Below are 13221 nucleotides of genomic sequence, written 5' to 3'. Positions count from 1 at the left end.
CGCTGTCCCTGCAGCTACACGCTCATACACACACGCACTAATACACACACACACACACACATACACAAACACATCATAACCCACGTCCACAGCAGCAGGACCGAGTGGAGCGGAGCGCCCGGACAGGAGGACTGATGAGCGGTGAGTCTGACCCGGACCCGGACCCGGACCCGGCTCAGCTGGGTGGGGGGGAGTGGGAGTGTGTGTGCGTATGTGTGTGTATTTCCTCCCTGTCCAAACTTGTAATAACCTAAGTATTGATCCCATGAGCCTCAGTTCTCTAAAGATAATCGATTATTGGTTCTCTAGCGGATTAATAATCTGTTTGTTTGATTGTTGACGCTGTGGCAGCAAAGTGGAGATGAGGTGCGACCACTCCCGCTATGTGTGTGTGTGTGTGTGTGTGTGTGTGTGTGTGTGTGTGTGTGTCACCTTTGTATCACAGTAGTTTTCTACCTCAGACCAGCAGATTGTAACAGAGAGTAGCTACATGATCTGAAGTTAACAGACACTGTACTGTAGCAAAAACTACTATCCTACTTGAAGTTCATTTTATTACGTATGCTTGAGTATAAGTATAAGTATAGCAAGTGGACCATGTACTTGTAGCTTACTAGAAATAACTTCTTGGGACCACCTACATTGGAACATTTTAAGTTTATAAAAGTATATTTTATAGGTCATTTTAAGTTTACAAAAGTACACTGCCTCAGTTTTAGTATAGAATGAGTAGTACTACTTGTAGTACAGTTTAATAAAGTACTTTTTGCTAAGTGGAGAGAGAGGGTTAGGGTTAGAGAGGGAGAGAGACTCAGATGCTGGCCAAGTGTCTATCTTTTGTTTCAGCTCAGGAACATCACAGCTAAACCTTCAAATAATTGAGAATGACAACATCAGACACTGAGGTCATTAATAGAGTGATGCTACAGTAGCACTGTGTCTGAACTACAACAGAACTGTAGAGAAACATGTCCATCCTTCAGTGTGAAGTTTGACCAAAAGATCATGAGAGCAGAACAAACAGGAACAGAATCAGTTGTTGGAACGTTGAAGATAAAACAATATGTGTTCTAGTGAGGAAGTCTTTAACTGTCTGTAACACAGAGTCTAAACACCAACACAGTAACATCTTACTACACGGGTGAAAGGTTGAAGGTAAAAACATTAGAAAGTCAACTTTATGATTTAAAAAAGATATTGTTATAGTAAATTGTATAAGAATAATATAATAAAATGATATATATATATAGAGAGAGAAATAAAGTATCTGATCATGTCCTGGGTTGATGACATCACACAGATGTTGGCTGCACTCAGATCAGTGAAGATGGGCAGCGAGGTTCAGGTTTTCAGGTTTCCCAGAATGACACAGGAAGTCAGAGGGTGAGATCAGTCAGAGATCACCAAGCTGCTGCTGCTTTGCATCACCCAGAGTGTGAATGAAAACATGACTCACTTAGGTCCTGCTCTGGTCTGCTACTATGATGAAGTGTGGCCCAGGTCTGGTATTTAAGTCTTGGTCTGGTCCAGTATTTTCTAGTGCTCCAGTCCTGGTTTAGTCCAGCACTCTCTGGTCCAGTTTTCTGAGCTGTTTTAGTCCTTTAGGTTTGGCAAGATATTGTTTGGTGTTTAACACGTTTGGTTCAGTATTTTCTGGTCCTTTAGACTTTGTGTGGTCCAGTATTCTCTGGTAGTTCAGGTTTTTGGCTTGGTCCAGTATTCTGAGGTATTTAGCTCTGACATTAACTGCAGTTGACTCAAGTCTTGATTTTAGTGACACCATCAGTTTATTCTTTATGTCGTTGGTTTGTACGCTGACTTGAACTTTCAGGTCCGATTGTCTTATTGAACCTCACGTATGCTGCTGCTGGATGAACGGGCCGGTGGACAAACCCTTCCTGTTTCAGTTTCACCACAGACCAGTTCCTCTTTGGCGTCTGACTGTTCAGCAGGGTGAGTGGAGGTTGGGAAACTGCCACAGTCATGTCGGAGTGTTGACTGCAGGTCAGACACGCTGACCCGGCTGAGAACTCTGAGATGAAGATGCACTTCGGCCTGCTGGCCTCACTGCAGCCACACGGTCCCAGTTCTCCTCTACAATGATACTTTAAAGGGATAGTAGCATTTTTTAAAAGTGGGGTTGTATGATCTACAAATAGCCCCTAAGTACTTTAATTGCAGTAGAAGACTCTCTACACTCCTCCCGTTAGCAACGCCAGCCCATAGCCCTGCCCAGAGATTTACAACATACCTTGTAAAACCTCTTTTAGGCCGTGAAAATAGGCCGTTTCTTTGGGTCTGTTCACAACACTGTATGTTGTAAATCTCTGGGCAGGGCTATGGGCTGGCGTTGCTAACAGGAGGAGTGCAGAGAGTCTTCTACTGCAATTAAAGTACTTAGGGGCTATTTGTAGATCATACAACCCCACTTTAAAAAAAAATGCTACTATCCCTTTAACTCAGGTGTGCTCACATTCAAGGTGTGTATCCGTCTCCATTAAATGTTGCTTGGTTTCCAGCCCATCGGCTCGTTTGACTGCCAGTGTTTCAGAGCTGAACTAAACCTGTTCATGCTGAAGGTTTTGTGTTCTGGTCCTGGTTTAGTCCAGTATTCATTGGCATATACTTGTCCCGGACTGGTCCAGCATTTATTTGAATTATAGTTCTTGTTTGGTTCGGTTCATATTGGTGATTTAGTCCCAGTTTGCTCCAGTATTCATTGCCGATCTAGTCCCAGTTTGGTGTTCTCGGTCTCATTCGGTCCAGTATTCATTGGCATTCTGGTCTTGGTTCGGTCCAGTTTCAATAGTGTCTCTCTCTACCTGGATGAAATGGTCTAAACACATAGAAACATGTTCAATAGCAGGGCCTGCCGGTCAGAGCAGGTGTCACATGAGGAATAAGACCAATGAGCTCAGTTGTAAAAATACTTTTTAACCCATGTCGTTCCAGTTTTAGAGATTTTCCCGTCTGAGCTTCAGCTGCAGGACTCAGTTCCTCTGTGGGCTCCAGACTCTTCCTAAACCAGAGACAAAATAAAAACCCAGAAGAAGAATGCAGCTGACGAGACGAAACCAGAACTGTCTGTTAGTTCCTGAAACGGCAGCGTGAAAAACCACTAAAGCCAAAGCAGCCCCCCCTTCCATCCTCAGTGACAGCGCTGGTTCAAATGATGAACTCAAACCACGTTTCCCATCAGGACTGCACTTGATGAGCCATCAGTTTTTGAAAGTCTTGAAGGAGAGAAAGAAACTCCGCCTCCCATGGTGCAGACCACAAACAGCCAGTAACACAGCCATAGCAACAGCAGCTGAGGCTCATGGGTTATGTAGTGTTTACAGTCATCCACCAAACTGAAAAAAACACAAAAATCTGATTTTTCAAGTTGAAACAAAAACTGTTGGTCATAGGATAAACCTGGTAACACGGTCCAGGACAGCACAGTGAGGAGAACGTTAGGAGAACCAGAGGAACCTAGACTGGGTGGTCTAGATCTACATAAAGGTCAGCTGTCAAGACCGGGGTCAGAGGTCAGGACCAGGGTCAGGGCTGTAAAAACATGCAGTTTAACCTTCCTCTGGTGTTGGGGTCACCCGTGACCCGTTTTCAAGTTTTAAATGCATAGAAGTACCACATAAATTTGTTTATAGAATCAAGACTTTTTGACTTTGTGAAATTTTTTTTATTTTATTTTATTTTGTTTAAATAGAGGTTCCTGACAAAGTTCTAAAATGCTCTGGTGAAAATTGTTACATTTGTGGTGTTCGGGTCAATTTTGACCCGGTTATAACCATAAGAACAATAATGAGAGTTAAAACTGATATCATAAGTGCAAAACCAACCTTTTCATGGATAAGGAAGCCTAACAACATAAACAAGAGATGAGAAACAAATGGGATGATAAATAATTGTTTTTAGTGTGTTTTACAGCTGATTTAAGACTCGGGTCAAAACTGACCCTAACACCATAGATGGCAGCAGAAAGCTGACCAGAGGAAGGTTAAATTGAAGCCAAGGGTCATACTGACAAAAAAGGCCCAGGGGCCCACACCCAAAAATATTAAAACCAATATTTTCATGGATAAGGAGCCTCACAATGTAACCAAGAGAAGAAAAACTAATTGGATGAAAAAAATGTATTTAGTGTATTTTACAGCCGATTTAAAATATGGGTCAAAACTGACCCGAAACACCATAACACCACCGTAAAAAGCTAACACAAGACGAAGGTTAACCATGTGATGAACTCCTCTACCAGCAGACCTCAGAGCTGTGGAGGGAAGAGGATGAATATCATGGCCGCTGAGTGAAAGCAGTCAGCAGTGGGCCGTTGGGCCGTTGAGCTGCTGAACTGATCTGAATAAAGTGACAATAATAGTTAAAAGATGTGAAAGCTGGTGAACAGGGCAGGCAGAGTGATACTTCCTCTGGTGGACGCCTTCTCATTATTCAGACTGTTAATGATGAACTGGCTACAGAACAAACCAACACGTGTTTGTTTCAGATTCACACTTGAATCACACGCACAAATACACAAATACACAAACACACACAGGCGTGTTCACTGATCTTGATTCCTCTTCCTCTTTTTCCTGTGTTTTCCTCTTTCTACCTCTCACAGTCTGAGTCTGTCACAGACCTGATCCCTCGGACCTGGTCCTCCAACATGCAGGACCTGTATCTGGTGATCCGGTATGGACGAGACTGGTTTGTCTAGTTTGTTTTGGGTCGTTTTGGGTCGTTGTAGTGTGTTCTGGTTTGTACTGCTTTGTTCTTGTTTGCACTAGTTTCGTCTGGTTTGTTCTGGTTTGTGTTGGTTTGTTCATGTTTGGACTGGTTTGTTCTGATTTGGTCTGGTTTGTAGGCTACTGGTTTGTTTTGGTTTACTTTGGTTTGTACTGGTTTGTTCTAGTTTGGTCTGGTTTGGTTTGGTTTGTACTGGTTTTTACTGGTCTGGTCTGGGTTGTTCTGGTTGGTACTGGTTTGTACTGGTTTGTTCTGGTTTGTACTGGTTTGTACTGGCTTGTTCTGGTTTGTACTGGTTTGTACTGGCTTGTTCTGGTTGGTACTGGTTTGTACTGGTTTGTTCTGGTTTGTACTGGTTTGTACTGGCTTGTTCTGGTTCTGGTTGGTACTGGTTTGTACTGGTTTGTACTGGTTTGTACTGGCTTGTTCTGGTTGGTACTGGTTTGTACTGGTTTGTTCTGGTTTGTACTGGTTTGTACTGGCTTGTTCTGGTTTGGTTTGAGCAAAAAATAAAGGTGTAGTTTTTCTTTTGTGTTGAAGGAGATAAAGGAACTACGCCTCCCATGGTGCACTTGGACCACAAACAGCCAGTAACAGAGCCATAGCAACAGCAGCTGAGGCTCATGGGTTATGTAGTGTTTCCAGTCATCCACCAAGATGTGAAGTTTTTCATTTCATTGTGGAGGTCAAAGGTCAGAGGCGACTGATCACACTTAGCAGCGTCTCCTGTGTCATTTCTCAGGTTTTAAGACTGAATTCAGCTTTCTCAAGTCGCTGCTTCGTTTCAACATGTAACCACGACGACATGTTACTGCTGAAAACTTCCTTCTTTCTGACTCTGACTTACAAAACGTCGTTACAACACCTCGGACATTTCTCTCATTCTTCTTCTTCTCTTTCTCTGAAGGTCTACTCCTATTAATACAATCAGTCACACAAATACACAACTTCCTGTTTGTGACAGAAATGACAGCGAGCGGCCGCCTCCCTAAAATACTAAGCACTTCTTTATTTTGTCCAGTATCACTGCTGCAGATGTCACAGTACAAGTACTAGACTATAAATACACTATAGTACACAGCAAAGTACTGAATTCATAATAAGATATGGTCAATATTCAAATCTATTTTTCACCGACGTGGCGTATAAGGATCAGAAACCACTAAACAGTGTTGAATGATCAATTAATAATCATTTAAGATCTAATTGTTGAAGGTAGTGTAGTCTTTTACAGTGGTTTAGTTGTGTATGTAAACACACCATTTATAAAAGACTTTTTTTTTTTAGACTTTATTTATTTGCACATAAAAAATAAAACAAAACATTTACTTATCTCTCTTACTAGTAAGAAATATATGAAAAAGAAGTGTGCAGGTGAGGTCTGAAACCCGAAAGGCTTCTAACATGACCTCATCTTGATCTAACAAATAATTGAGGCACAGTCAAGAAATAATAATCACATACCTTGTGCAAGGTATAGAAATAACAACATTTTTTTTTAAAGAAAGGAAAAAAATGAAAAATACGGGGAAGATGTTGGTAGTACAAATAAAAGTAGTAGTAATGATAACAACACTAAATAAATAAACGAAAAGGCAAGGCAAGGCAATTTTATTTGTAGAGCCCGTTTTTACAAACAGTTTGTCTCAAAGGGCTTTACATGGCATCATAACAACATCCTCTGTCCTTAGACCCTCACATCCACTGAGGAAAAACTCCATGCAAAACCCTTTTAACAGGGAAAACCAGGAGAAACCTCAGGGTGAGCAACAGAGGAGGGATCCCTCACCCAGGACGGACAGACGTGACATATATGTTGTTACAGACAAGACAGATTACAGTTTATGTCACAGAATGTGCGAAATGTGAAAAAAGAGGTGAGAAAAGAAAGCGAGACAAAAGAAGAGAACTGGTACAGATGAATTAAGTTCAAGTAAACACTAAAAAGGGAAAAGAAAAGAAAAACTAAAAAAACATGGGGCGCTATAGGAAAGCAGAATTAAAAAGTCAAACCATGTTTTGATGTTCTGTTCATTTTAAAAGTGGAGTGTGTCAGATACATAATGGGTAAAGGTTCAGCAGCTTTAAATGTGAAGGAGAAAAGAATCAAAAGCCGAAGAAGACGAGAAAAAAGATGATGAAGAGTGAGATCAGGGTAAAGACTTGAGCAGTGAGATCAGCTGAGAGAGAGAGAGAGAGAGAGAGAGAGGGTGGGGTCAACATCCCCAGGGTCTGGGCTGAGCTCGCTCGCTCTCTCTCTCTCTCTCTCTTCTCATATTTTAGTTGTTTCTCTTGTTCGTCAAAGAATCGCACACACACACACACACAGAATGGACCTGGACGCTGGCTCTCTCAGACACGTGTGGTTGTGTCAACCTCAGTGACCTGAGCTGTGGCGACTGACACTAGTGCAGAAGGTGGAGCAGAACAGTGGACGACACAACACAACACAACACAACACAACACAACACAACCACAGCAGCAGGCCGGTGCCACCCATAGCACCGCTGCTGTTTCTACTGCTGCGTCACTCTGCTTCATATGCAAATAAAGACTAAATAAAGTGTGAATGACTTTAATTCATTCACACAGAGGGACAGGGACATTCAAATCTGTGTGTGTGTGTGTGTGTGTGTGTGTGTGTGTGTGTGTGTATGATAACATCTCTGTTTTGTTTGGAGACCATTTCCTTCTGCAAATCATTTCCATAAACACAAATACTGACGGAGTGCCCCCCCCCCCCCCTCTCCCACAGTCATACGATGGGACGTCTTGTGTGTCTGAACTAACTGTGTTGATTGAAGGAAACTGGAGCTTCTCTGTCACTGATCCACAACTCTACACACCGCAAAGGTAACACAGCTCAGACTGACACACACTGTTTATCTAATCACTGAGTCATCCATACATTCAACTGTGTGTGTGTGTGTGTGTGTGTCTGCAGGTTGAAGGCTGAAGAGGTCAGAGGTCATCATGCAGACTATAAAGTGTGTGGTGGTGGGTGACGGTGCCGTGGGGAAGACGTGTCTCCTCATCTCCTACACCACCGGAGCGTTCCCCAAAGAGTACATCCCCACGGTGTTCGACAACTACAGCAGCCAGGTGTGTACAGCCGCTTTCACACTCAAATTAAACGCAGGTCGACCCGCTAACAATCGGCATTTGGCTCCTTTCCCATTGACCAAAACATACGTATGACGGACGTCTGTGGCACAACACGCCAGTTAAACAGACTGTCGCTTCTTTTCTTTTGTTTCAATCTTTTTTGGTCAGTGTTCTTTGATCTTTTGATCAAATCCCAGTCTCGAATGCGAGCAGAGCTTTGTTTTGGTACGTGATATGAGCATAGACTGTAAAAAGAATGGACGTAGCACCGTGACATCACCCATTGGTTTGGGGGAGTCTGTTTTATGCTCCTACTACGGGCATTTGAACTGCGCCATCTTGGATTTTAGGTGCAGCGGTTAGCCAGCCGAGAACCCGCCCACTGAACTCGAAGCAACCAATTAACAGCCGGTAACTGTGTGTGAACCTGTCACTCAACGTAACGTGTTGGGGAGACTTAAACCGACATGTAGTTGAACATCATAGCTTAACTATAATTTGCTGTAACTTGCTAATAGTTAAACTACATTCATATTTTGTGCTGTGTCAAGTATTTCAACAACTTTTTGGGTCATTTTTTTGTAGTTTAACAACCGGATTTTTCAGACTATTGAGTGCACCTGAATATAAGCCACACCAGCTAAATTTTAGAAGAAAATACATCTTGTACATATATAGACCAGACTTAAATATAAGCTGCAGGTTTTCATGTTGTAACCTGAGATCTTTATACAGAAAGACAGTAGGGAACTATGCAAGTCCACTCACTTTTCCGCTGTTTCAGTTACGCTCTTCTCCTCCAGGTGCATTTGTTTACAACGAAGCCGGTGAAAAATCAATAAATGGAGCAGTGGATAACTTTACATATACAATGTTACGGCGTGTGTGTTTGTGTAGTCTTAAAGGGATAGTTCACCCAAAATTGAAATTGCACTCATTATTTACTCCCCCTCATGTGGACTAAGGGCTGGGAGAAGTTTCAGAGTCCTCCGTGGCTTCTCTGAGTTACAGGGGGTCTCGGCGTAGCAGTGCATGTCCATATAACGGTTGCAAATGGATACCAACTGTCTTCGTAACAAAAAGACACACCAAAAAACATCCAAATACCTCCATGCTGCTCGTATGTAATGTCCGTCTTGTATTGAAGCCCTGAAATGCGAAATTGTCCCGAAAAAAATTAAATAAGTCTATATTTCAAGCTCGTTTTGTAGCGGAAGCTTCTCGAAGCTCCTCTTCCCGGTTCGTCAAATTTGGACGAACTGGGAAGAGGACAGACCCTGGTTCGTCCAAATTTGACGAACCGGGAAGAGGAGCTTCCGCTACAAAGCTTGAAATATAGACTAGGCTAGCAGCTTATAGTCTGACAAGTACAGTACTCAATTTACAAACTACAATTTTGGCCAATAACAAGAAATATTTTTTATAATAATAATATAATATATATATTTTTTAAAACAACCTTTATAATATAAATTGTATTTTACCATTATGGTCTTCCAGAAGTCTCTGAAAAAAGGCATGAATCATGTCATGACATGCCAAGCCAATGCTGCCTCTGATTGGCTGGCCCTGGCGTTCCTGTCATGGTTTTAAACATTGTTGTTCCAGACACACCAATCTAAAATATCTCGACCTCTTTGTATTTTTTATGACATTTTCTGTTGACTGGTTTACAGTTCTGATTTACCAGTGGGTATTGGGGTAGGGTTTTCATTTTCTCTTTACATTAGCCAACATGTCTAGATGAGCCAACATGTCTATGGTCAACCAGGATGTTGACCAGAAATATCAGCTTTTTGTCTTTAAAAAAATAAAACTGAGTTGAGAGGCATATTTCTGCTGCCATGTGAATTTTTTCTAGGCTGTTATATTTTGTTTCATATACACCACATTTATTTAAAGCTGAGTTAAATTAAAATAATGAGTAGAAGTAGTTGCTAAAGCTACTTTTTTTAGCTGTAGTTTTCTTCAGGGGTAGAAATGTAGCTTGTAGCTTCCCCAACACTGACTACAGTGCCCAACATGCTCTGTAGAGCAGTGTGGTCCATTGGGTAAGGTGAGTCTATACCAGCCTTACGAATAACACTGACTGTGTGTGTGTGTGTGTGTGTGTGTGTGTGTGTGTGTGTGTGTGTGTGTGTGTGTGTGTGTGTGTGTGTGTGTGTGTGTGTGTGTGTGTCCAGGTGACGGTGGACGGCAGGATCATCAGTCTGAACCTGTGGGACACGGCGGGGCAGGAGGAGTACGACCGGCTGCGGACGCTGTCGTACCCTCAGACCAACGTCTTCATCATCTGCTTCTCCATCTCCAGCCCGGCCTCCTACGAGAACGTCAAACACAAGTGGCACCCAGAGGTCAGAGGTCAAGGCTACACACACACCTCACACTGGTCCTGCTGCTTCTCACAGAGCAGACTGATGACACACTGCCAAACATGTCTTTAATTATGAGAATAAAATCATCATTTTATAAGACAAATACTTTTTCAAGAACAAAGTTGGAGTAAAATCAGAATTCACAAGAAAAAAATATTTAAAGGGACATTGTGTAACTTCTCCTGTTCTCTATTCATGAAAATCGATTATTTGGTTCAAAGTCGATTTTTCATTAATCAGTAATCCCCCCCATCAACAAAGTGAAGTGTTCCTTTCAGCTCTGAATGAGCCGTTCATATCATTCATATCTCCATGGAGCGGGTAAGCTCGGTGCTGCTGCCATGTGGTGTCTCCGGAGACACCGGAGCTGTCGGCTCAGGTGGAGGTGGCGTCTGTGAAAAGTCACCGTGGTAACGCAGTGAGGAGGAATGGAGCGTTACACTGATGCTGCATTCACCTGCAGTCGGGCAGACGGCCGTCGCTAACAAACCAGATGTCATTTTAGTCACAGAAGTCCAGAGAAAGACGGTAAAACAATACCACATCGCCATGACAACATATTGTCACGTGTATTGTTCTGCCTCGTGCTGACGGAACACTTGTTTACATAGAGGCTTGTTTATGCCGTTACGTGCAGCGGCTGTCGTCCGTCTGCCGTCTGCCCAATTTCACGTGAATGCAACATGAAAAATACGATTGATTTGCTTGTGATCTACAACCGCAACGCTAGATGGGAGGAATTCCTACACGATGGATAATAAAAAAATAAAAAATAAAAAATAAAAACATTTCTAAGAATATCAGAAACAACAGTTAAACCAAGTGAAGGGACAGTGTCTTTGTCTGTTGTAATTTAAAAACATGCAATTTCACTTTAGAAAGTGATTCAACCTTAAAGGGATAGTTCACCCAAAATTGAAATTGCACTTATTATCTACTCACCCTCATGTGGACTAAGGGCTGGGAGAAGTTTCAGAGTCCTCCGTGGCTTCTCTGAGTTACAGGGGGTCTCGGCGTAGCAGTGCATGTCCATATAACGGTTGCAAATGGATACCAACTGTCTTCGTAACAAAAAGACACACCAAAAAACATCCAAATACCTCCATGCTGCTCGTATGTAATGGCTGTCTTGTATTGAAGCCCCAAAATGCAAAATTGTTCCGAAAAATTAAATAAGTCTCTATTTCAAGCTTGTTTTGTAGCGGAAGCTTCTCTTCCTGGTTCGTCCAAATTGGACGGACCAGGAAGAGGACGGACCCTGCAATTTGAATTTTGGGTGAACTATCCTTTTAAAACATCAATCATCACATATTTCTTTTCATCCTTTTTTTTTTTTTTTTTTACATACATACATACATATATATATATATATATATATATATATATATATATATATATATATATATATATATATATATATATATATATATATATATATACATATATATATAATATTCTAATAAAAACATATCGTAATCTATTTTTATATGATAATACGATATATATTTTCTTCTTTCACATTTATCTTCATCTTATCCTTCACTTCAGACTATATTTTTTGCTGACTCAGCCTTGTGGGAATCAATAAAGTTTCTGATGTTTGATTCTGATTGATTTGAGAGTTGAACCTCACATCTGTCCTCCCCCACCCAAGGTGTCCCACCACTGTCCCGGCGTCCCCATCCTCCTGGTCGGCACGAAGAGCGACCTCCGGAACGACGCTGAGATCCAGAAGAAGCTGAAGGACCAGAACCAGACGCCGGTGACCCAGCAGCAGGGCGCCGCGCTGGCTCGCCAGATCCACGCCGTCAAGTACCTGGAGTGTTCGGCCCTGAACCAGGACGGCATCAAGGACGTGTTCACCGAGGCCGTCAGGTCCTTCCTCAACCCGCAGCCCACCGTCAGCAAGAGGCCCTGCGTCCTGCTGTAGGACTGAGGAGACCCCGCGTCCCGCTGTAGGACTGAGGAGACCCCAGCCTGTGGAAGAACTTCCTGAGAGACTGTTTGGAAAATTAATATTAAATATGTTTTTATGTTTGGTTAGAGTTTTATCTTTTATCTTAATTATAAAAGGGAAAGGGAGGGGGAGGGGGTGGGGCAAATATTTGTAGGAGGGGTTTTATTGTTGCTCCTCATCATGTAAAAAAGTCCAGTCCAGCTGTTGTCATGGAGACATCTTTGTGACACTCCAGAGTGAAGGACTGCACGACAGGTGTGTGGACCAGGTGAGGATGATGTCACATTTTTCTCCCTGTGTTTGTACCTGAGAATAAAAACCTGAGACATCACCGTGTTTCTACTTTGTCTGAGCTGTTTCCCTCTCACCTGGACCTGGACCTGGACCTGGACCTGGGCTGGTTGGTGTCTGCACCGGCGTCATGAGGGGGCGGGGTCACGCTGACATAAATAGAATTAAGGAAGTTGAAAAGATGGTTGTTGTTGATACTGAGGCAGAGGAGTGACAGAGGGAGCGTCACACCAACATGTCTGACTTCCTCTTTTACTGCAGCTGCTCACCTGAGCTCCATCAACTACGGACGCTGTCACAACACGGCTACCTGTTGCTACTTTCTGTTAGGGTTTGAAGTCGAATGAGTTTTTTTTTAGAACTTTTTATTTACATGTTTTAGTCATTTTACAGAACATTTACTGACATATGGTTTCATATAATAAATGAGTGACAGGCCGTATAGCAATATAAGTTAAAATTAAAATAAATAATGAAATACAAAAATAACAAAATAAAATAGGAGTAATAATAATAATAATCAATTAAAAATAAATAGATAAATTAAAATTAAATTAAAAAAACTGAGAAAAATGGAAAAATCAAAATAGGAATTAAATACTAGCAAATAGATATTATAGCTGCTGCGCAGCGATGGGTCGGGTCCGGGCTATTTTTGGCAAGTTTAGGCAAATTCTGAGCAACAAATAGGAGAATAGGAAGACAGGACAGTTGACCTTATAATGTTCATTTTGCACTAGTTGAGGC

At 42.0% G+C, this 13221-nt stretch overlaps 1 protein-coding gene across 2 annotated transcripts; it reads left to right on the top strand.

Moving 5' to 3' along the window:
* rhogb (ras homolog family member Gb) lies at nt 1-12279 on the top strand. 2 transcript variants are annotated; one of them, XM_083986279.1, is made up of 5 exons: nt 1-141; nt 7502-7599; nt 7691-7848; nt 10035-10205; nt 11881-12279. In XM_083986279.1, exons 3-5 carry the CDS (start codon nt 7720-7722, stop codon nt 12154-12156), a joined length of 576 nt encoding a protein of 191 aa, XP_083842405.1. In that variant the 5' UTR covers nt 1-141; nt 7502-7599; nt 7691-7719; the 3' UTR covers nt 12157-12279. The 2 variants fall into 2 exon arrangements, with proteins under 2 accessions (XP_083842405.1, XP_083842406.1); XM_083986280.1 differs by lacking the exon at nt 7502-7599 and having other exon boundaries at nt 18-141.
* The last annotated feature ends 942 nt before the right edge of the window (nt 12280-13221 follow it).

The sequence above is a fragment of the Trachurus trachurus genome (assembly GCF_905171665.1).
Source record: "Trachurus trachurus genome assembly, chromosome: 14".
Lineage (NCBI taxonomy): Eukaryota > Metazoa > Chordata > Actinopteri > Carangiformes > Carangidae > Trachurus > Trachurus trachurus.
This window is presented reverse-complemented; position numbering and strand designations above follow the sequence as displayed.